At 43.6% G+C, this 25804-nt stretch overlaps 1 protein-coding gene across 1 annotated transcript in view; it reads right to left on the reverse strand.

Annotated features, from left to right (window-relative positions):
* The window catches only part of sfl (N-deacetylase and N-sulfotransferase sfl), a 56053-nt gene that overhangs the window by 13497 nt on the left and 16752 nt on the right, over positions 1-25804 (reverse strand). Inside the window, exons 2-3 of the mRNA XM_018008385.2 lie at positions 12090-13333; positions 4961-5170 (exon numbers count right to left, since the gene is read on the reverse strand). Of these exons, the coding sequence (XP_017863874.2) occupies positions 4961-5170; positions 12090-12769 (890 nt within the window). The 5' untranslated portion in view covers positions 12770-13333. The remainder of the gene's footprint in view (positions 1-4960; positions 5171-12089; positions 13334-25804) is intronic.

Raw genomic sequence — 25804 nt, forward strand, 5'->3', positions numbered from 1 at the left:
CATAAATAAAAGCCATCCCCACGGGCTGGGCTACAGTTACTCTTGCCCAGGACACTAAACAATGTGAAAATTATACAACAAATGGCCATTATAGGGCCAATGGTTGGCTGGGGCGACGCCTCGACGCCTTCACGCGACACAGCCGAAGCGTGGAGGCAAGCGAGAGCTCCGCAGCTCAGCTCAGCTCAGCTCAGACCAGCTCAGCTCAGCCCAGCCAGTCGTGGGCAATAAATGAGTTTAAACTAGAAAAATTATTATACGCGGCGAAACTACTTAAGTGAACGGCAGAAAAAAATATAAGAAAAGAAAAGAAAATGGGTTAGGAAAGAAAAAAAGCCCCAAACCAAGTCAGCTAGTCAGGCAGTCGTGCAGTTCGGCCAGGACACGCAAAGGCAACGTCCTGACATTGTGGCATCCCGAGGTTCGCGACTTCGCGACTTTGCGTCTCCCTCAGCGCCACATGCTTAGGCCAATATAATCACATGGAGCGGCAGCAAGAGCTAAGAGGCACAGTTTCGATGTGCTGGCGGGTGGAGGGACTGAGGCTAGGTGGGCGGTGGGCGGTAGGCGGTAGACGGTAGGCGTCCTGCTGCTTGAGTAATTCAATAAATTAACCAATTTGTTGAAAAATAACAACAAGCGGCGGCGGCTGCGACGACGTCGACGTTGGCAACAACGCACAAAAGTCAGCCAAGCCAACTTGTCACAGTCAACGAAGGAGGAGCAGGACGAGGAGCAGGAGAAGGCATCAAGGATGAGGCTGCAATCTGAGAATAGCTGCGACAGCAGCCACGTACCGAACACTAGAGCAAAATATTTTTTATTTATACGTAGCACACACAACAGCACACACACACTCACACACTCTTGTGGACATGGACTATATTGTATAGTCATATTTACTAGAGGGTCGACCTGCTGCTACATTGTCGTTGCCAGGCTGCCAGGCTGTGCCACAGTGGGGCACATACTCATATATGTGCATAGAAAGTGTCACAATTGTGTTTATGGAAATTGAGCATGTTTATGCATGCATGAACTGCTAGACTGCTAGACAGCAGGCCAACAGCAATTTGTGTGCACGCGGTGGGCCGATTTGCGCCACTGTGCCATAAAATGTGGCAGGTTAACTCCATTGACTTGTGAAAAATTGAAAATAAAAATTTTCCGCGACATTATTAAAGTAAACATTGGCGCAAAAGGGTGTGATTATGACGAGCCAAGGAGCTGTGGCAGCTGCCAGCCAGATGGAGTGGGACGGTATTTGTGAGACGGGCAGAGGTGGTTAGCTTCGCTTCGCTTTGCTTGTTGTAGCTGCTGCTGCTGCTGCTGTTGTTGTTGTTGTTGTTGTTGCCACCATGGCAAGCTTCCAATTGTGGTGGCTGTTTATGGCGTTTGCCATGTGTCTGTAAATTGACGTCAGCGAAGCGGCGGCTCTTGTTGCTTTTGTTGTTGTTCTTGGTTGGCTGCTGCTCCCGCCGCTCCTGCTGCTGCCCCTGCTCCTGCTGCTGCTGCGCCATTTGGCATTTCGCGTTTTGTAAAGTTCGGGGCTCCCAGTGGCGCAATCAGCGCCAAACGAAACCAACCATGGGGCTGGCTTGGGCTGGGTAGGATGTGTGCAGGTCCTTTTGGAGGGCCACAAAGCACGCTATTTTATACGGGAGCACACATATGAGCGCATGAGGGTGGGCGAGTGGGTGGGTTTTTGGTTTGCATGGCAGCCCTATGATAACAAGGCTGCTGATGACTTCCGTGTGCTAACTTGGCTCTGCTACGGCTCCTGCTCCTGCTCCTGATTCTACTCCTGCTGCTGTTCCTGCTGCTGCCGGCTGACTTGGCTCCAGCTGTTACGCCGGCTCAGTGACTGATTTTATTAGCAGCGTGCACAAAGCCAAATCAAAAATTGAAAATAAGGTTAAGTAGCTATTACCCGGAATAATGCTGAGCCAGCGTGCGGCATGCCAATGTGGGCGTGGCAAATGGCAATTTAATAAACGCACAACGATGCCGCCCTTTTTCTCTATGCGGCCATTCACTTTTTTTAGCTGGTGTAATTACCTTGGAAATTCCATTAGAATTTCACGGCGCATTAGAGGCCAGAAGCAGCCAGGCAGCTTGGCGTGTTAATTCTGTTGGGCCACTTAAAGGCCGATGCGTAAACCCAATTGGATGGGCCGGCCTTACGGGCGTTAAAACTTTCCAAAAGTTTTGCATACTTTTTGGGGCTGGCAGCCGTTCGACTGCGGGGCGATGCCATTTGTCTGCGCTGCTCAAGCACAAAATTGGGGAGCAGCAAAGAGAGAAGAAAGGAGAGGGGCGAGAAGAGAGAGGAGCACAGGCAAGCAGGCAGGCAGCCAGGCAACCAGGCAAGACTTGGCAATCAATCAATTGGGCCAACGTCAGGTTTTTGGCTACAGCTAATTGGAACAGTTGGCAAGGGCCGCGAAGAAGAGAGAGAGGAAAAGGCTGAGAGATAGAGAGAGAGAGAGAGGCGCACAAAGCGTCAGGCAGTCGAGTATGACATAGGCGAATGTCTGTGGCATGGGCCAAAAGTTGCAGCAATTAACCGGACAGGAGGCAGTCAGCTCTTAATATGTGAGAGAGCTATTCAGTATGTGTGTGTGTGTGTGTGTGACAGCATGCGTCACATACACACACACACACATACACTACAAAGTCAGCGAGTGAATTTTTCATGGCTAATTGAGTGGCAACTTGGGCGCAATTTGCTCGCGCGCACATAAATAATTGATAATTAAGTAGATGCAGTGCAGCGCAGCACCTGCAACACACTCACACACACGCACACATATAGACTCTGTTGCAGGCGCGCATAAAATATGGCAATCCAGTTGCCTGGACACGAATGCGCGTGGCAAGAAATTTATACGGCCGCATTGTTGCTGGGCTTCGTCATACATATGATGCTGCTGGCACTTGAAACTAGCACACACACACACACTCCCTCACACACACAGATGGATAGATATACGCCCACACACATAGTACTCATCAACTGTAATGAGATGGTAATGTTAATGAAATTTGTTGCTTGCTTTGGCAAAGTTTTCCAGGCAAACCCAGGCGAATGCTGGGCTGGGCTGCCTGATGTCAAGAGCTCTAATGAAGTCATTGATAAGCGCACAACAAGCTACATATACACATGCATACACACACACACACACACTCAAAGAGAAACGAAACACATATAAGCACACACTGATTAGCTTTTGAAGCAGCCAGAATCGTTGTTGCATATTCGGCTGCAGCGCGTAGACAATAGCTGACAGACAGACCGACAGTACGCGAAGAAGGAGGCAGGAGAGGGCCGAGGGCGGGGCGAGGGCAGCGACGCTGCGAGTGACTGTATGAGCTTTGGCTTGACTCTTGCTATTTGTACTTGAAATCTCATTAGAGTTGAAGCACTTTGCCTGACAGCAGCAGAGGCATTCTTGAAGCTAGTTTGGCATAACGACGAAAATTTAATTATATAACACAAAGCAAGCCAAGGCAAATCAGAGTGAGTGAGACAGAGTAAGAGAGAGAGAGAGAGAGAGAGAGAGAGAGAGAGAGAAAGAAAGGGAGAGAGGTGGCGAGGCATATCAACAAAAGCCAGCAGAAAATTGAAATATTTTTTAGCCTTTTGACTTGTGACTTTTCCGCCCTCACACTGAGGTCAGCGTGGCAGCTTTTAGCTTCTCTAGTGCCCTATAACCGCAATTTGCACACATGCCCTTAATTTGCCCATGCTCAAGTGGAAAGTGTGAAAATGAAAATGGAGGCAAAAAAAAAAAAAAGGAGCGGAAGGAAAATAAGAAAAGAAAATAAAATTAAAATGAAATAAAATGTTATTGAAAAGTTGCTATGGCCACGTCATGGCAGCCCCACTCCACACACACAGACCTTCCATGCGGCCATCCAGTCATTCAGCTATCCAGCTATCCAGCTGGTTTTATAATTGCGGTTTCGCAGGAGGTTGCAACCTGCGGTCATTGCGGACAGCAGGATACACAAAGCATGCCTCGACTAAAGAATTACTTTTGCTGCCTGTCAGGCAAAAGCAACAACAACAGCAGCAGCCGAAGCAGTAGCAGAAGCCGGATGGAGGCACTCGTCCGCCCGTAATTGGAATAATAGTAAAAAGCGAAGCTTACATGCTCCGAACAATGGGATTACAAAATAGTTAAAGCTTTGCCTTACTCCAGCTGCTGCCAAAAACAGATTGCACAATGCAAAATGTTTAAGTAATAGAGAAATATAATGAGAGTCGAGCTGAGCTCAACTGAGCTGAGCTGAACTGGAGCCCCAAGAAATGCAAGTGAGTCGCTTCGGCAAGAGTATCTGGCATCCAAAATGCTGACTAAGCGGTGCGACATGGCACAGGTGCAGAGCTGGGGATGTGAAACAGAAAGAGAATGAGTGATAGAGAGAGAGAGAGAAAGAGAAAAGCAGAGAGACAGACATGACGCTCGTGGCTTCCGCTTGACTGGGAAGCTGCAGGCGTAGCCCACTCGACCACAAAAGCATAAGTTGCCAATTAAACTCGAACGCTTTGCTTGCTCCACCACTCCGGCAGCAGGGCGTGGCCAGAGGCAGTTGTCGAGAGGGGGCTGAGGCATTAATTTCATAACCTGCCTTTTTATGGCCAGCTGCCCAAATTGGGTCAACATTGACAATAGCCAAAAGAACGAAAGATGTGCCAGCCACTAGAGCTGCAGGCAGCTGAGATAGATGCCAGCTTGGGCTGCACAGCTCGCTGGCATCCTGCCTACCGTCTCCTGTGTCCTGCCTCCTGCCACTTGGCACTCGAGCTGAGCAATTCACAATTCATTTCTGGTGTCGGTTACGCTGCCACTTCCGTTTGCAGTTACTTTTGGCGTAATAATTGCATCGTTGCCTTTTGCAATTATGCAAATTTGCTGGAGCTAATTGTCTATCGTTCCTCTTTGATGGCACTTACTTGATCCGATTGTACACCAAGAGCTCGGCAATGTCACGACCCAGGCCCGAGTACGTTGTCTCCACAAACACCAGCACCTTGGGATCGATGCGCAGACGTGCCTCCGAACGATGATCGGGCGCTGGCGAGGCGTCACGTATGTGCTTGCCCGCCGAGTTAATCATGCGGCAGTTGATAATGGGCGCCGGATGTGTATCGCGCTGGATGAGACTGCAACAAAAAGAGAGGGAGAGAACATTGTTCAAGTTATTAATGTATATGTATGTATATGTTATATATGTATTTATGCATTCGCTTGATGCACACACAAAGAAATTTTCTCAAAGAAAAACGAAAGCACGAAGCAAACAGCCGCAAAAGCACAAGAAATTGGTTGCACACATAATGTGTGCCGCAAGTTTCCTGCAGCCGCGACAACGTTACGTATGCGCAATATGCAAACTGCGACAAAGAAACAATAGCAGCTGCTGCTGCCAATACAACAAGCCAAAAGAATCCTTCGCCTTGCTCTTGCCACTGTCGGGTATGTGTATAAGTATATCCTCACTTGCATTGCTCCCCACCGCAGCTCCCAATGGAGCTCATTAACCAACTGAGCTGTCTTCAAAGGCAAGCAAACAGCCTGCTGCTTGCTCTCTCTGTGCTCGGCTTTAATGATTCATTTGCAACCTTAGCAATTCGGTTAGAGTTTTGTGTGACAACAAAACTTCGTAGGCCTTTGATAATTTCCTAGCTAACTCGAACTCGGACTCCAACTCGGGCTGCACCTTTGAACTGTTACAACTTTGCTATTGCTCTTCTCTCTCTTTCACACACATTGGTAATCCATTTGGCAAAGCATTTTATTATATGGGAGTCTTATGCAATTTTCACATATCCGGCGAGCTGGCTGCAACAATTTCGCAACGGACTCCGCTTAGTCAAAGCGGCAACATGTGTTAGAAGTCTTTGAGTCCATTTCGTGCAAAATCCCCAAAAATTAACAAAAAAGGAGGAAAAAAACCCTATTAGGCCAAGCCCCAAATGGCATGCAAAGGCTTTTGGCCAAGCATCCTTTTACGGCCAGAAGAGGCGTGCCTGCCTTCCAGTTGGAGCAATGAAAAATGTAAATACTTTTAGCATGTGGAAGGACAAAACGAACCGGCCAACAAGCAGTCTGGCCCCAATGCAGGACCTCAACTGCCGAGCTAGACAAAACTTTGGCTCTGGCAAAACAAAATATTTAGATAGCAAATACACACGCTCAAGCACACACACACACACACACACAAATGTATTTGTGTATGTATATTTTTAGAGCCGCCCCCCAAAAATGTCAGAGTGCGAGAAAGTTTTCTTTTCAAATACCCTGTAATCTTACCTAGCGCAATTGAGCAGCAACATCAGATACATTTGCGAAACTATAAATCAAGCATAACATTTGGCAACTGCCCCAGGGAGAATTTGACTTTATAAAATGTCTGATATAATAAAGTTTACCATTGAGCATGTAAAGTGTCTTTTGTGCTTGCATGAACTTTGTGTACTTCATCATTTTGGACGAAATCAAATGCTAGATAAATAGTTGAACAGCTTAAACTGTTTGGCAGCATTACAAATGTTTAGCTGAATGGCTCCAACTGCATTTACTACATTTAAGCTCCTAATAACTGGCGTAATAAGCTTTCAGCTGCTTTAAAGCGTAAAGTTTCTGCATTTCTGCTGGACTAGCTTCAATGTGCATTTTAAGCTCGTTATGAGTGAGAGCTTGCATTTAAAGCTCGGCTGAATATAATATATATCTACTTAACTGCAGATATGGTATTTCATTCATTCGATTCAATTTAACTATAGCAGTGCAATCCATATGCAACGAGAAAGTGGAAAGGAAAAAAATATTTATATTTAAACTGAAGCTTTTCCTTTTTAAGCGCCTTTTGGCTGTGGGCTCTTTGGTGCATGACGACGACTATGATGATGATGATGATGTTGAAGAAATTCTTGTTGCACTGCCTTGTTTGCATTTCGTGCAACATTTGCGTGGCATGCCAGCAGGCGAGCCATTCATCCAGGCAGCCAGCCAGCCAGCGAGGCAAAGCGGCCAAAACAGAGTCAGCTCAACCTGGCCTGTTTTCAGACGCTGTTCGCTGATTTATTTGTGCACAGCACAAAATTTCCGTTTCCGTTTCAATGTTTTGGCCGTGTGCAGCAGCAGGAGGAGCAAAGTTTGGTGGTTGCTGAATGTGGAGCAAGTTTCGTCTTTCGTGTTGCATAAATTAGGCAACAAAAAGTCAGTTGATGCATTTGCGACGTGTTATTTATGCGGGCGTGCAACAAACTTGGCAGCACTGCCAGCGACACGCAAATGTTGCACTGTCAACGTAGTCGCCGTCCAGCTGCAGCATTAACACGCGGCAGCAATCAGCGTGGCCAAAGCTTATTAGTCAATTCGAAGACACCAGGCGGGCAGCTTTTATTGAATTGCTTGAGCACATAAACTCACACACACCCACACACGCACACATCCCATGGGGAGCCGCAATTCAGCAACATTTTTTATGTGGGCAGCTTAAAGGCCACAGCCAGAGCCATAGCCACGCCTCGGGCATAATAGAAAACCGCCCAGCAGCCAGCAGCCATCTCCATTGCATTCCAGCGAGAAAGGGCGGCACGCTCAAACAATAAATCGTATGTAAAAATTTGTAATAAATTTGCAAAGTAGCAAATGCAGCAGCCGCAAAGTGCGACGCGGCCAACAGAGCGCATACGTAATGCAGCTGGGATAACGTGGCATAATAAAAAGGGGGAAACTAGCGCAAGGATATGGATGTGTGCGGCAAAGCTATCACAGCGCACGCTCTTCCACACCTCCACGCCCACATCTGTAGTATGAGAAAAAAAATTACTAAAATATACAAGGAGCAAAAGGCAGCGTGGCAGCAAATGCAAAACTGTGCGAAAAGGAATGCCAAAAGACAAAGCGGACATTTGTATAAATTGAGAAGCGCAAAGAGAGGCGACGTTTCAATAAGCGTTACGCTTCAAGCTGGATAACAAATGATGCTGAGCAAGGGATGATGTCAAGAGATTATTTGAAATATGCTTACTAATTTTTCAGATATATGTACATATATATATTTATATAGATGGCTGAGTGAAATCAAAAATGGATATTATGTACCATGTACTTTTGCCATTTAAATGTGGAATAAGATGAATGCCAATAATATAGTAAGGCACTGCTCAATCGCATAAATTTCACTTCAATATGGTAAGCTCTCACTCTTTTTTACTATATCCCCTCCCTCTCTCTCGCTCTCTCTTCGCTCTGTTGGATAAAAGAAAAACTGCAGCCACTTAAACACAATGGAAATCAGAAAGAAAAGCCGGCACAGTGCGAGCAATTGAAAAAGCACCCAAACGAGCCAACAACAACAACAATGAGCGAGCATTTGCGGTGCAGACACTGCCAATTTTATTGGCATTCGCCAGTGAACGAAAAAGTGAAAAAAGTTAATTAAATAAATCAAGCAAGCCAAGTTCAATTCGATTGCAGCAGGAAATGAGTGGGAAAATGCCAGCAGCGGCCGTTGGCAAGTTGGTTGGCTCGTTGGCTCGGTAGTACGGTGGTGCGCTGCCAGCGAACCACCGCACAGTTGGCCAAATGAACTGTAAGCTTCTCTGGGCTCTGGACAAAAATGGCGTCGGCCAGGCACGGATATGCAAAAACGGCTAAAGCAAAAGGACACAGCGAACGCCATGGCAACCTGCCTCTCCTTGTTTGTTTGTTGGCAGCAATTGCATTTAAGGCAAATAAACGTAATTATTTATTGCATTTCGCCGACAGTTGACACGCGGCTGAACCACTGAACCAGCACTTCGACTCTGGTTTAATGAAAGTCATCTGCAAGCGATGGCTAATGGGTGCAGTAGCTGTAGCTGCTGCTGTTGTTGCTAGTGACTGCACCTGGCATATGTAATTACTTTTTCAGTATACATACACAGAGAAACAAACACACCCACACACACATATACAACCGCTCTGCCGCAATTGTCATTTATAATCGCATTTTCAATTTAAATGTTTAGTCAATTAATGCACGCAATGTGATTTCCATGACGTATACGTCATGTTGTACACACACACACACACACACACACACACATACGCTCTGCTGTCGTGTTAAATATTTGCAGAACTCACCAAACTGGCAGTGTTTGATTTATGTGTTTATTATCAGGAGGCAGACGCGCATTTAGTGTTGCAGTTAGGTAATGTTTAAAGCTCTGTGACACGCCCCCTTGAAGCTTCATTTACACGCTGCCAGGCTCGAACATCAAATTCTATTTATCGCACTTAACACGCAAAGCAAATAATGCATTCAACTTTATATATAACCAAGCCATCTGATTAAATGCCCAACAGCGAACAGGCGACAAAACAAAAGGAAATGTGTTTGCCAATATATATTAAAGAAATTTCTATGAAAAACAGCTTGCCCGGAATGGGCCATAAATTGTTGGCAAAGTTTTCCAAAGGCGAGCCAAAAATAACTTCTACTATAAGCAAATCGCCATAAATAATCATTTCAAAAGAATTTATAGTTCAATTTCAACTATTTTTCTAGTTTTATTTTGCAATTTCCATAAAGCTTAAATTTAAAATTCTTTTTATATGCGCATTGAATGACATTTCTTGATCTATGACATATCTTCTGCTTTTCATGCATGTAAAATTGGGAATTTTTATAAAAAATTGCAGCTCTGCTGACATTTCATCTATTGCAAGTGGGATAAATCGTAACGATTTTGACATTTTTGTCGTGTGATTTGCATGTTTAGCATTACAAATCAATTATTGCAGCATGTCAGGCGACTGTGTGTGTGTGTGTGTGTGTGTTGGTGTTATGACTGCATGCAAATCACGTAGGTTTGCATTTTGGCAAAATGCATTTTGCACCTACAGCGACAGCTGCAACAGCAACAAAAACAATGTACTTGCTGCATATGCAAATACATGAGTGTAGATGTGTGTCTGTATGTGCTTATGTGTGTGCGCAAATAATGACAGACAGCATAAACAAACACGCACATCAGTAACTGGCGGCTGCCTGTCGCCGGGGCCAACCACACAGCGGGACAGGTGGGTGGCAAACGGGGGAGCATTGGCAGCGGCTGCCACATCGCATGTTTCCGCTTTTTGCACGTAACGGACGCATGGACATGCACATGGACATGGACACGAAACAGGACATACAGGATATACGCACAAGGCACACTCACGCACGCACACACACACACAGAGACTCAAAAGCATTTGAATTTATTAAAATTTACCAGATTTGATGCACAAGTAGCACAAGCTCAGGCAATCCTTGCAGCCTGAAGCCTCTCGCTCTAATTGCCAGAGTCTTTGTGCAGCTGTTGCTTAGCTTGGTCGTCTCTTTCTCCCTCACTCACACATACGCCTGAATGACTAATGAACTTTGCCACAGCTAAGATCGTAAATTAAATTTAAAGTGCACTAGCCAAGTAAATATTTAATAATCAACTTTGGCTTTGGGCGAAATAAATAAGTTTCTGAATCAAGCAACGCAGAGTTAGCAATGCAAAAATATTTTAGTAAAAACCAAGTCAAGGACTTCGATGCACCTGCAGTAGCTGCTACTGCTGCTGCTGCTACTCCTGCTGCTGCTGGTGCTACTCCTGCTACTGATGAAAGTAATCAAAACTTTGTCCGTTGTTTGTTGTGCAACTGCAGGCGTGTTGCACTTTGCTGTTAGTCAAGAGCTGCGGGGCTGCCATTCTTTCCTCTAGCCATAAAATGTTTGTTAACCATAATTGCGCGCTAAAGTAGCTAACGGCGAACTGCCACGCCCACGCCCACGCCCAGCTGTGCGAAAAATTTCCACAAATTAAAATACAAAATAAGTGCCAGGCCACAAAGAAAAGCGAAATCCAGTGCGAGAAAATAAACAAACGAAGCGCTGCCTTTTCCACACAGTCTTTTTACCGTTTTAAATTTATGGGATATACGAGTATTTTCTTACAACATCCCCAAATAAATACGTGACGGCAAATGGCTCGAACTTTAAGCAAGTTCTGCGCGTACTGAGCTAACCAAAGGTGTAAGCTCAAGTCGCATGTCGAGTGTGGAGTGTAGAGTGGTTGGGTGGGGTCAAACTTTGAAAACAAGTCACATAAAAATCGTTGATGATTCTACGAAGCAACAAAATGGGGAAAAACAACTAGTTAAAAGTTTTAACAGTGCTGAGAATAAAACACGCAAGGGTAGCTGAAAACCTTAAGAACTTTTATCTAGCCAAAGCACAAAAACACACGTGAAACACTTTGAAAGCTCCACTCGACAAATAAGCAACTGAGCGGTGTGAGAAGCGCCGAGAGGGCTGCAGTCAGATTGTTCGTGATTGACCCAGCTAATACTACAAATTGTTGGCACTCGCTGGCAAACAGAGACGTTTTGAATAAGTCTAAGCTGAATGTAAACAATTTCAGCTGCTTGAAATATTGGGTGTCTGAACAAACATTGATGGAAATAAAAGAAAATAAACTATGAAAAGCTTTTCTTTATTGCCATCATAACATAAATATAACTCACTTGCAGTCGAGCTAGTCAAAATGAGAAGCGCAGAGATATTTCTGCAACTGTAACAACAAAATCTAGAATTGTTTCAGCTATCTTAATTGGAATAGCAGTCACTTTGCTCTGCTTCTTCTTCTTTTTGTACTATGCCTTATTTGTTGGCAAGCAAAATTGGAACAATACAAATGATATATATATATATTAGAGCAGGCTTAAGATGCATTTTAAAGCACCTTTGTTTCAGCATTGCATTCGCAAACAATATTTGCATGAATAATTCTTGAATTTGTTTTGCGCTTTCTCTGTGCCTCATTGTGCCACTGCAACAATGCGGCAATGAATGGAATGAACTGAAAATAAATAGAAATACAATGAACTTGAAATGCTCCACTCTCCACACAGAGAGAGGGAGAGCGAGCACCTGTTAATCAACTGCATTGAAAAGAATTCCCTCTGCTAAAATGAAATACAATCATGAAATTTCATTCAGACCCACAGCTCCCATCCAAGATAGTTCGTTCTAGTTCTCTAGCTGTGGCTACTCACCCGTCGAACATGTCGGTGCCCACGTAGTGCGTGTAGTATAAAATGCTGACCGCGGTGATGCCAAACAGGGCCAGGATGCAGCGTCGCACGTTGATGCGGTTGCAACGGCGTGCAATTAAATTACAACAATGGCAAAGCGAACTTGAAATGGCGGAGCTAGCACCACCAGCACCACCACCACCACTACCAACAGCGCCACCACCACCATTCACACTGCCAATGCTCGCTGATGAGGTAGAGTTAAAGTCATAGCTGAAGCCATTCGTTTTGGCCTTGTACGTGACAATGCCGCTGCCGGGCAGAAAACCGTTAGCCGTTGGCTCTGGCGGCAGGAGCATGCTTCGATCTGTGATGTGCTCGTGGCTGGGGTGCCGGTAGAGGTCAGATGGCGTGGCATGGCCATTGCCGAAATGCTTATTAAGATGGCCGCAATCGACGAATGCATCCGCGTCCGCATCCGTATCCGCGTCCCCATCCGCATCCACATCCGTTTGTGTGCCGGTCACGCTTGTCGTGCCCGACTGCATTTGCGGCTGTTTAATGAGTTTTTCATATTTCAGCGATTTGCCAGGCAGGCGATTTGCAATGTTGCTTGTCGTGTTTGTTGTTGCAGTTGTTGCTCTAGTTGTTGTTGGTGTTGCTGTTCGTGCTGCTGCTGCTGCTGCTGCTGATATTGTCATATTGTTGTTGGACTTCCGCTCGGTGGTGTTGACTACAAGTTGTCTCTCCTCTCTCTCTCTCTCTATCTGTCTCTATTATATATATCTAAGATATATATGTATAGATTGCTCTCTAATTGGCAGCGTTGCTTTTGGGATATGTGTAATTCGTAAGCGGGATAATACGTTCTATAACTATATTTCTATATAAACTCGATTTGTTAACACTCGCGTTTTCTTTTCTTTATTTTTTATCTATGGCACTTTCGCTAATTTCGTTTAATTTTACTGTTAAGTCGCTGGCTTTTCGAATTATTTATAAAATTCTGGAAATGTTCTCTTGATTTTGTCTTGAAATTTTCACTTTTCAATTCGCCATTTGATATGTTTCCAAATTTTTAAATATTCATTTTGTTTTGCCATTGTGGCTGCTGAGCTTCCTCTTGTGTTTGATGTTGTTGTTGTGGTTGTTGCTGCTGCTGTTGCCGTTGTTGTTGCTGCTGGCAGCGTTGACTGCCATTATCAGTCATATGTGAGACCCACTTTCAGTTGCTGCACTATCAGGCATTGACTGGGTCGTCTTATCTGTAAAAGTTAAATGGAAACCACATTAAATAAATAATTATTTCGTATAAATAGTAAACAAATAAAACTAGTTTTGTATGCTATGAGGGCACTGCAACTATTTCAAGTTGTTTGCTTTGGACTCGACTTATCGAAAGCTACGGTAAACTTAGCTTGAGAGAACTTGACAGAACAGAAGTTATCTATTTTCCATATAAGCAGTGTAGAGCGTATACACATACATATGCAATCACAGTAAAGGTAAATTGGTGAGAGTGAAGACAGAGAGATATATTGATATAAGCGCATTATAGGATGTTGCTACTCCCTCTTACAAATAAGAATAGACCGTTTATCGATGTGTGCAAATATTGTCTTTTACTGATACTCTGAGAAAAAATTCAGAGATCGAACAATTGTGTCGGTTCTTCAACGAGTTCGTTCGCGATCGGCCGAAAACGTTTTCCGCTCTAGATCTTCCCCGAGCGCTTGCAAATGTATTGGTATATATGCGAGCGTTGTCGATGAATTGAGTGTGTGCATGTGAGGATGGTTTTCATTACCTTCTTGAGCTCCCTCATTGCTCACTTACACTACGTCTCATTGGGCGATCGTCAATCGTATTGCTCCCTAAACGATGTTCGTAAAAAGAGCGTAACACGAATAGGTCAACTCTCAGCTCTCAACAGAAATCAAAAACGAAAAGAACCGAAGGCTATATATTCGATTGATTTCGCGAACAGAGCGTAAAGAATAAAATACGCAATAGTTATTCTCGTGCTTATGGGAGAAGAGTGAGAGAGAGAGAGAGAGAGAGAGAGAGAGAGAGAAGAGGTATTTATACATATAATGCATTTATTATATACAGCATGCATAACCATTACTTCATCTCTCACAAGAACTCAGCTCCAATCTACTGAGACTTAATAAGAGTATTCAATAGCCAACCATTGTGAGCTCTGCCTGCATAAATTTCCGCATTAGTTCTCTACGAAAATTAATTGATTACACGCACCGTTATCCACAAGTCTTAGCCCGCCCCAATGGCAATGCACAGCAGTCAGTCTATGCTATCTATTTAGTTGTTGACAGTTGTCAATTCATTTCGTTGGCGTCTCGAAATGTAATGTAAACAAAATGCTGATAAACCTGCAAATAAAGCGAAGCCGCAACAGTCTATATAGACACACATTCCGAAATTTTGGGGCGTGTATATCTCCATGTTTACATCTGTGTGCGTGTGTGTGTGTGTGTGTGTAGACTTAGCCATTAACTGCATATGCGGCTTACTTTAATTGCAAATGGCTGTGGTTGCCAACCAAATAATGACAACATACTTTCCGGCGCTTTATGGCCGCAACCAAATGAGTCAATAATGAGGTTTTAGAAGAGCAACAATATTTGCCAAGCGCTCGTTGTCGTTGTCGTTGTCTCTGCAAACAGTGAAGGGAAATGTGGCGCTAGCCTAGGGAAGGAAACTGTAGCTTGACAAGGTATTTGGTTCTTCTGCACCGACTTCATTCCAATGAAATCCTGGAATTTGTTTACTATCATTGCGAATACATATAGAGTGTATCTCTAATTCATTTAGTACTTGGAAACTGCACAGAGTCTAGAGTGAAATGTAGATCATTTCTGTTGCCATCCATTTCACTTATGTGGGTGAAAGTTTTGCAACAGCAGCTGGCATCAGAAACCACTTCACGAATAGCCTTGCAATAATTCACAAAGAGCATTTTTCTTCTTGGCAACTTAGCCGCAACAGAATACAATGTAAGCAGCCGCAGTTAGAAAGAAAACAGGCAAAATTGTAACTGAAAGCTGTTAGACAGGCCAACAACAACAACTGCAATAGCAACAGCAACAACAATAACAACTGCGAAGTCTGGGCGCATTCTTGGCCTTGTTTTTTGCCTCTGTTACAAATTTATCATTAAAATGTCAGAACTTAAATTGATTCAAAAACTTTTGCCTGGACAGAGAGAGAGAGAGGGGGAGGGAGAGAGGGAGGGAGAGAGAGCGACAGAGCGAGACAGACGGCACCGCAACGTGCTTCAGCTGTGGGGCATAACAATGCCTTGCCTCCTTGAGCTGCTGCTGCTCCTGCGACTTCTGCGACTCCTGCTACTGCTTGCAATGTCGCTTAGACAAAAGTTGTTGTTGGTTTCCTTTCGATTTTTGTTGTTGTCGTTGTTTTGTTCCCGCGTCTGCTGTTTGTTTGCTGCATACTTTAAGGCGCGCAAAAACTTTGCTTTCTTCGTTAGGCAAACTTGTTTAATTTCCTTCTCAATTGTGACCACGTGACCCCCACAGCCTGGGCGCATTTTAACTAAACTTTTGCAACATTCGTTCGTTTGTTCGTCTGTTTTATTTGCTTGTTTGTTGCTGCTGATTTGCTTGTCGTACATCGCCGTCTATTTGTGTCGCTTATCTATATATATCTTATATAAATGTTACACATTTATGTTTCTGTACATGAATTTATTTATACATGCCCATCTGCCGCAAGGTTGCCAGCAAACTTATGTATGTGGCATGCACTTTTCAATTTACATCAAATATTTACGGACTGCCAGGCAGCTCTCTATCTCACTCTCTCACCCTCTCTCTCTGTCTCTGCCTCTGTCTCTATTGCCCTCTGGCTCACTCTTTGCTCATCCATTTTCTGGCTAATAACACATGTCTCTTAAGTTTCATGTCGAGTTATTTCAGTTTGCCAGTTTTCAATTTGCTTGCACAGACAAAAACAAAAATTGTTGAATCTGAATTCATTTCTGGCATTTCGTGCTCGTGTTCCTACGTATGTAGGTGCCCCCATGGGGGCCAGCAGCAAAAGGGCTGCGCACGGCCATTAAACAATTTGCTGAGCATGTTGAAAACTTAATGCCACAAACTTCGCGCCTGGTTCTAAAGACCAAAGACTCTCATCACAGCATCACGGCTTCCAAAAATTTCATTTGTTTTTGTTTCTTTCTGTCGGTTGTTGTTCTTGGCCTGCTTTTGTTCCTGCTCGCATCCCACTTTCCACTGACACCGACTCCTCCCCCCCCCTACGCCCACACGCCGTACCCGTTTCTTTTAATGGTTTTGAAAACTATTTATTTTACGATACATTTTGTTTACATTGTTGAGCTCTGCTGGGGCATCGTTTACGGCAGACTTCACGAGCACCTACGACTACTGCTACTGTGCCACATGCCTGCCCGACAACGGAACACCCTCAACATTTCTCTAAATTGCATTGGGGCGTGCGTGCAGCAACAACAAACACAACGCAGCAGCTGGAGCTGGAGCTGAAGCCGACGCTAAAATTAAGTAGAAAACATTAACTACAAGATGCTGCAGCAGCAAATACTCTATCCAAATGGAAAGTTAGAGTAACTTAAATAATGTGAAATAATTAAGTGCTTATACAGTTGATTTTATATACATGTATATCTAGATTAATTGAGCAGCTGCTCCAAGAAACATTTAATCTTTTTATAGCTATAGCTGTCAAGGTTTAGGTGAAATAAACTTTTATTTCTTTTTATCATTATTATTATTTATTTTATGCAACATAAATCTATATATCTGCTTCATATCGCCATCTTAATGACCTACATAAAAAATGAAGTGTGTATAGCAAAGCCTTTGGAGAAATCGATTATGCTCCATGTGGAAAGAAGTGTAAAGACAACAATTGCTGCAATAACAACATCGAAGTGTGCCCCAGAGAGATGCCTAGTAACCTACACGCCCCCGTTGGCCCATGCTGTGGCCACCCTCAGCTTTTTTTTCTATTTTTATTTCATTTTTTTCCCACTTTGCTGTTTTTGGCTGCCCATTTATCAGTCAACAATTGCTGTTGTTGTTGTTGTTGTTGTTGACTGCTTTGTTTTGTGCTGTTTGTTTGTCTGGCCCTTTTGCGTTTTTTGTTAGCTTTTCGCGCGTTCGCGGCTTCAAGTGCCCAACCCAACACGCACACATGCACAAATAACCACACACACACATACGTATTCATATATATGTCTATGTATATATGCCAGTCAGCTGACAGCGCAGACATATTGATAATCGCTTCCAATTTGTGTTGATTTTGTTGCTTGCGGCAACAACAAAAAATGGAGTAAAAAAAAAACAAAAAACAAAAAAAAAATTAAATACAATAGGGAAAACAATCAATTGTCTGTAGTAAATTGAATGCAACGCCTGAATTTGAGTGAGTTTTCCAACCCCCCACCCCACCCACGCATGACTTGCACAAAACATCTAACTTAACCCACTGAGCAGGGCCTAGCTCCACTTCACTCCCAGCCCGCGACTACCGACTCATTGGCCAGACATTTGTCTGGACTGCTGTCTGCCCATTTGAATGATGAATGCTGCTTGAGCATTCGAGCTCGAGTTCGAATTGGAGAGGGAATTTCTATGGAATCTGTATGTCTCCCCTCTTGCTATTGCTGTTGCTGTTGTGCGTTGTGCGTTGGTGTTGCAGCAGCTCCCCACGTCGGGTCTATAAACAATTTGTGTGCATTTAATGAGTTTTCACACTTTAACGCCAGCAACTGCCCGGCCAAGCTTCTAATTCCCCTGGCTATGCTGGCTAATGCCTATTGCGTGTGTTAGTGTCTCACAGGTTTTATGTCGTCATAAATCAATGGGACTGACAGCAATTGTCTCGATTTATAGAGTTTCAGCGTAGGCGGCGGCCAGGTGATTGGATTTCCAATACCAAAGAAATGTAGCAAACTTTTCGATTTACTCAGAATTTTATAATTTGTTGGGAATGTTTGACTAGTTGTACGACATGAGATGGCTACATATATGTAGAAAATAAGTTATATATGCTAGAATTTTATTGTTATATATAGGCAATTAATAATAAAATGTAAAATATATATACATATATTTTTGTAAATTTTTTATTTTTTTTTTTATATTTTATAATAATATTTACTTTATAAATTTCTTAAATATTTATTAAGCTGTACATAGAGTAAATTTGAACTCTTCAGCATATCTTCATCTTAATAACCAGCCACATCTCAGTTAAAGTCTCTTAAATATTTGATAGCATTATTATCTTACACTTGCTGCACTCTGGAACATAAACTAACTCATATAAAAGTTATTTCAAACTCAAATTTGAAACAATTACAAGCACATTAGAAAATTTCTCTGGCAATTAGGCATTACGCACATCGTTGTAAAACATTTTTGGCTTCACTTGTGACAGTTCCCTGAGCGCATTCAGCATGCCATGGCATGTCGGTCTGAAGTGTCGCATAAAGTGTCTTTCAAGTGCTGTTGTTGTTGTTACAACTGCCTAAACTTCTCTATAGATGCGCTGGGAGACATATCTCACTTAGGAGATGTCACCCAGCGGTATTTGTATTCCTGTTGTTGCTGTCAATTAGACGAGCTGCGCCTCTATATTGGGATTGTCATGCGCCTCTATTTCCATAATGCGCTCTGCTTTATATCACACTCAATTTTGCCAAAAAAGAAAAAAAAAAAGTGAAATGGAATAGAATAAATTCCCAAGTGGATTTAGACATGATACTTATAAAACTTCCATTAAAATGCCACAAATGAGAATATCTATATATATATTTGCGCTCGCTTGTGTTTGGCTTGGTTAATTAAAACATTAAAATTGTGCATTCAACAAAAACTTTTGATGCACTCCAGACAGAGACAGAGACAGAGACAGAGAGGGGAACAGAGCTAGATCTAACAGCACTCTTCAATCGAATTCACTCAGCACATTCCACATTTGGCTCTCGAAGCTCGAAGCGTGCTTAAAACACAAATCGTGTACGGTTTGCCAATGCCCTGCGACCAGAGCTGTTCAAGGAGACACTTGCAATGTGTTCATTTGTAGATTTTTAGTGTTGATTTCTGCCACGAGGGAGGAGGAGGAGTGGCAGGAGGCGGAGGCCATGGTCTGCACGGACAGGTGGCCAGAGCGTCTGAGTGACCTAGTTTCTAAAAATACTACGACGAGAGCAGCGCACAATCAAAGTGTTTGAATGTATTTTACATCATTTCGATCTTATTTCATTTTGCCCTCAAGTGACGAAGGAATTAAAACGAGTGGCGGGGGCGCAGCCGGGGTCGTCGACAATGCCACTTGAGCTGTAGTATGCCATTTGCAGTCGCTTGGCTAATGCGAGCCACGTAAGTGTTGTACTAACAAAGGAAAAACATTTGCCAATTGCACAGCTCTCAGCTCCATAACTAATTCAATTAAGGCCTCTCGCTCGCTCGCTCTCTCTTTCTCTCTGTCTCTCTTGCTCTATTTCATTATTTTCCTCTATCACAGTGACGTCACAGGTCGAAGGTACAGCGCTCTGAGATGCCACAAAGTCACGGCGTGGCATTGAATTTATTTCTAAGCCGTTGAACGCTTATCTCGTTCCAGTTCACTGCGCAGCAAGTATTCAATGTCTATAATTATATATAGGAAATATACACGTTTATTTATATATAAACAGTTATATATATACAGATTTGAATGACGAGGCAACTGGCAGCATTTGCCAGACAACTCGTCAAGTCTCCAGCGGCGCGCAAATTGGGGCAACGTTTCATTTTAATGGACGCCCACATCGCTCAACTTTACCTCCAACTGCAGCTCCAGCCTCATCCCCAGCCCCAGCCCCAGCTCCAGCTCCAGTCATGGTCTGTGTCAATGTCGCAGCTGCTGCTTTTGTTTTTGGTTCTGCTGCCGGCTTAACGTTTCGACCGCATTGGAGATTGCTTGCCGCATTGTGGCTTGCAACTGCGTCCCTGCCACGCCCCGGCAACTGGGCAAGTGCAGTCAACGATTTGGCTAAGACTTTCGCGTGGGCTTTAGCTTTGGCTTGGCTTTGGGTTTGGGTTTGAGCCCACGCACGCAGTGATCACTGTGGCTGTTGTTGTTTGCCTGGTGAGTGACAGTAAAGCCTCAAACTGCAGACAAGCGTGCAGCCATGGGTAATTTCAGAGGAACAGCAAAAGCCAGCAGAGGCAGCGGCTGGCAGTCGTGATTCTGCTGCTGAGGCTGCTGCCGCAGTTGCTAACGATGCGTTGGTGTTCGCATTCTGTGTTGGTTCTTTGTGTAATTGACTAGGCGTGTAACTGGTTTTGAATTGTTGCTGTTCGGGCTGCTGCTGCTGCTGCTGCTGCTGCCCCAGTGTAGCCCCAGTGGAGCTACGAAGTTGCTGTTGCACATGTGGCGACGGGATTATGGGCGTGCAAGGCACATGCAAAGGCAACACAAATGCTCATATCAATTCTAAAACTTGCTTTCATATCTGACCCACAAAGCGTTTATATTGCTGTTAGCCGAGGCAGGGCGGCAACTGAGCTGCCAGAAAAAGCAAACCAATGCAAAGTACTTTGTCGAATGAAGTTTGCACTTAGTTTACAGTTAAAGGATGAACTTGTGTGAGATATTTGCTTGCATTAGACAAATATATATGTATATACAAATTCTTCACAGTATTCAGACAACGCACAGGAATTTCAGTTAAATATATATTTGAACAGATTTAGAGCATTTAACTTGAAATGTGGCCCAAATATGTCACATTTATCTTTAGCAATATTGCAGGCATTCGCCTGCAGACAGCGCACAATTCAAAAGCTTTGCCTGCGTCCTAAATCAATTATGCGGACACAAGCTGAAATTGCTATTCTCTAATGAAATCAGATCTGTAAACTGTGCAGCATTAGCTCATGACAGCACCAAATAACAAACGTAACGTAATATTTACAATTTTCAACATATCTGGCCAAATCTCAAAGCATTCCATCATGCTGTAATCCCACTCTCTCGCTCCCACTCTCTCCCTCTCTCTTTCTGTTGGACAGCTTGCATTTACGTTGATGCTTATACATCACATAAATTGTAACCAAAAGCAACAGATTTTCAGCCATTGGCCCACAGCATTGTTCGCATCATTTAGTCCAGGCGGAAGACCGCCCTCGCACACATGGCTAATGCCCAAGGGGGGTGGAGGGGCGCTAGGGATTCCCAGTGCTCAGCTGCTCGTGCAATTCCCAGTGTTCGCTATACACAAATGCATTTGCCTGTATATCATCAATTTATTATGTTGTTTGTGTGTGTGTGAGTGTGTGTGTGTGTGTATGTGTGTGGCAAAATTAGTTAATGAACCCAAGCTCAATGGCATAATAAAAGCCCCTACAGCCCGGCACGTTGCACAGTTAACTCTGTACAAACTGTGATTGAACAGACATGCGTATGTGTGTACATGTGTGTACCTGTGTGTGTGTGTGTGTGCAGCGTATATAAATTAATTCCCCAGGTTAACTGCACAGTAACATTTTATAATTAAGCCAGCTGCATAATTATAATAGGTGCACAGACACACACACACCCACACACGTACACACACACACACACACACACGCCTACATCTCAATCTACCCTTCTCGCTCTCCCTCTGTACATATACATACATATTTATATTCATATATCACTCACACGCACACACACACACAGATACACACTTATACATATGCATTAAGCCAAGAACTGAGATACACGCAATTGGTGACATTTCAGCACGCAACGTTAAACCAACAATGCCGGACAGCAGCAACAGCAACAACAACAGCAACAACAGCAGCAACAACCTTATTATCATAATGAACATCAACATCAACGCCAACCTCGGACGCGCGACTCTTTAATGTGAACTGTGTGGCATGGCTGATGGATATGTTGGGTGTTAAAGCCACCCAGAAGCAACCAACCCCGCCAGATCAGGGACTCTCCGCAGCTCCCTTTGGCCGGTTAAGCGCTCTGTCTTGCCTGTCCCCGGCGTGTGTAATCGGCGCATGGCCATATTCTGGCCAAGAGCTGAACGACCCGACTCCGCTGCGTGCCACGCCCACACGCACACGCACTTATTAATACACAAAGGCAGCGGGGCCACCCGCAAAACGTTCGTCATGCGCTGCCACCGATAGTCATCGTCCTGTGCTCGGCTCTGTTTGCAGCTCTCATTTCGGGGCATTTCATGCTTTAGTGTGCCGCTCGCTCTCAGTGTCCGTTATGCGGCAGACGCTCTTTGGCCTTTCACTCATGTAAAGGCAATAAATAATGGCCCAGTTTGTGTCTGTCCATGAGACGTCTCCATTAAATACACTAGCCAAAGGCATGACAAGCGCGTCGAGTCGAGTCGCGGCTATCATAAAAATATTTTATCCATTAGCCATTGTCTCATTTTAGTTGGCTTGTGGCCTTGTTTAATGGCCATTAATAATCATTAAATTTATGTTAACTGTTCCACGGCTCAAAGTGCTTTTCATTTTGCCCAACCACCAACGCGGCGTATGCTTAATGCATTAGCCATACAGGCTTAAAAATGAGCGCATTAACGTGCACGTTATTCATATGCTGAATTTATTATATTAATTCAATCTACTTACAGCAAATGCCGAATAACAACAACACTGTTTGCATATAATTTGTGCGCCTGGCTACGTTTAATTATTTTTGCAAATTGCAATGCGATTGCAACTAGAAATAATCACGGATCATAAATTTAAATACCTTAAATTCAAATAAATGAAAATTGGAAAATTCAATTTGATTGCTCTTGTTTAGTTATAAATTCTTGGCCTCATTTCGAGTCTTTCAAATCAATTGCATGCAAACAGCAAATCAAGTAAACAAATACATCAACTAAATATTATTCATGAGCATGCCGACATCATCATTCACGAGCTGTGCTGCCCCATATTTTGTAATTTTTCATTTTGCACCAACAACAAGCAGCAGCAGCAACAACAACAACAGCAATTGGGGCATAGCTGCAGCAGTTCAATGACATAATTTGTCGCAACCCATCAATAGAGTGGACCGCGCTAACAATAGGATACCGGAGCAGCAACCATTGCTACTGCCTCATGTTTGTCCAGGCATCAACGTCAGCAACAGCATTATTATACTGCTGCTGCTGCTGCTGATGATGATGATGATGATCAGCTAGAACGTCATTGTTTTCGCTTGAACTTTATTGTTTTGATTTATGCGCGTGCATAACGAGCGCGAGCCCGCTGCACTGCAGGCTAAGCTAAAACTTTGCGGGCTTCAACTGTCGGTCGAACCGAGCCAACCCAGCCAACTCAGCCCCCAGCCCTCCCCCACTCTACCCTTTCGACTTCCTCTCTATGCGATTTGCCTGCACTGGACACGCCGCGTTGTTTATTCCGCCAACGCCAAACAATAGCGACGTCGCGTTGTTGACACTGCGGCAGCCGCAGCGGGACATGCAGCGGGTGCAAAGTGCAAATGAAAATGATGTTGTAGCATCTACAACAACAACTACAACAACTGCTGCTGCTGCTGCTGCTGCTCCTACTGCTGCTGCTGCTCCTACTGCTGGCAGTGGCATCGCATCAGCTGCCCGCGTCCGATTATGTTAATGTGCCCAGTGCTCTGGCATTATGATGTTGTTCTCTAGACGAGCACTCTGCATATATTTGACGAGAAGTTTTGAGGTCTTGACTGCGCCGCGTCTCATGTTCTTGATGAAAGCAAAAATGCTAAACAATTTTGTGGTCCCGATTGTTGCCACTGGAAACGTAGCCAGTCAACCATTCAGTCAGTCAGCCATTCAGTCAGTCAGTCAGTCAGCCAGTGAGAGTTGAGATGCCAATTTAGCATGTTTCGAGCGACAGTCAAATCGAGTTTATGTTGTTTCTGTGGTAACTTGAGCATTCAGGTGCATGCCACAATTTTTAGCTTACGTTGCTACGTCAGCTGGCACAACATGCAAAACTTATCATTGAATGACGCTGAAAGTTGCCTCACAAAAATATGTTGTGGTTCCGTTGCTGCAACTCGAACTCAACCTCAGTCATTTGATGAATTTGGCCAACTAGTTTGTTTATGTTGATTTAGTGTGTTTCATATTTCTACCAAATAATCCCAACTATGGCTTAATTAAAATACAAATTGAGAGTACTGCATTGCCTGCATCACACTCGCTTGTAATTATTCATAGCAACTAAAACAATTGCAATATGCAAAACAAGTGAAGCCAAAACTTGTTCCGTTCACTATGAAATTTTTGCCAGAAATTCTGGGCAAAAATATCAACAATAATTATTTAGTTTATCTAATGCCACGAATCGGGCCTTAATTAAACGGCCATATAAAACAACTAGCGACAGCAGCAACAAACGAAAGCTCATAAAATTTATGAGAGCAGCTGCATTAGCTCGCGCATATTTCATAATTACACCCTGACCCGGACACGCCGTGCAATGCCGGGCATTGCCGGGCAGTCGCGGCAGTCAGCCCCCTCCTCCTTCGTGTGCCACCCGCAGCAAACAATTTTCAACTGCAATTTTTAGCCGAGCACAAAATATTGAAGCGCATTTTTTGTCGCCCAACGTCAAAAGCGTGAAAAATTGTTGCAAACTTTGACAAACTTAAAATATATGTATATACATATATATATATATATATATATATATATATATATATATATATATATATATATATGGTTGTGTATATGTATGGGTGTGAGATAGTTGTACGGGGCGTTGCTCGAGTTTGCTAATAATTTTATGACACAAATAAATCGCCGGAGCCGGGACAAGTTGCGCTCAAATTGAATAAAAACCGTGACTTGCGCTGCTGTCGTCAGATAAGCAAAGGCAGGCGAAGGCAGGCGAAGGCGGCAGGAGGAAAAGTGTCAGAGAGAGTGGGGGCGTGGGAGTGGGAGCGAGACAGATGATGTGGGCAACAAAGTAAAGTATGCTCTACTGAATTAAATACAAAATTCCAAAAAGTCAGTCACATCAAATTAGCAACGGCATTAAATATTAACTTGCATCAGCAACACGCATTAAGTAATTTCAACAATTTCTCGTTAAAGCGACAAATTAAAAATGACAGCCTTTTTATGCGAGAGCTGGCAAAATATTTTACGGCCGTCGACGTGGCGTATGCGTAATGTTGGTTAACAATTTCTGCCTCTCGCTTTACTTATTTAAGGAAAGGTTTTTGGCAGTAAACCTAGACAGCTTGATACACATTTGCTCTTTGCAAGTGTGAGCTTTAATTTAAACAGAAGTTGCGTTGACAAAGGTGAGAGAGAATTACATATAGCAGCCTATAATGCATAAAAGAAATACTTATACTTATACTCTTATACTTATATAAGATTTAATTTTGTGCCAATACCTTTTCTCTTCTGCCTTCTAATTCCATTCCAATCTAAATCAACTGCGTATGCTCTGCGCACTTTAGAGCATCTCCCAGTCAGCTATGCCCAGCCAAGCCTCTTCAACTCGCTTTTTATTATATTTTTTTTATGGACTGTTGAGCTGATAAAGCACTTGTGCAGGTTAACAATGTTCTTGCAGCTGACACGATTTTATGTGAGTGCATAAAAGACTAGACAACGTCGTCGACGACTCGGATGAGCTCTAAAACACTTTATTTATACTCGATGTATTGTGGAAAGTTTCAAAGCGCAGCTGCAC

The sequence above is a fragment of the Drosophila arizonae genome, chromosome 4, assembly GCF_054131065.1.
Source record: "Drosophila arizonae isolate 15081-1271.41 chromosome 4, UAZ_ARI_1.0, whole genome shotgun sequence".
Taxonomy (NCBI): Eukaryota; Metazoa; Arthropoda; class Insecta; order Diptera; family Drosophilidae; genus Drosophila; species Drosophila arizonae.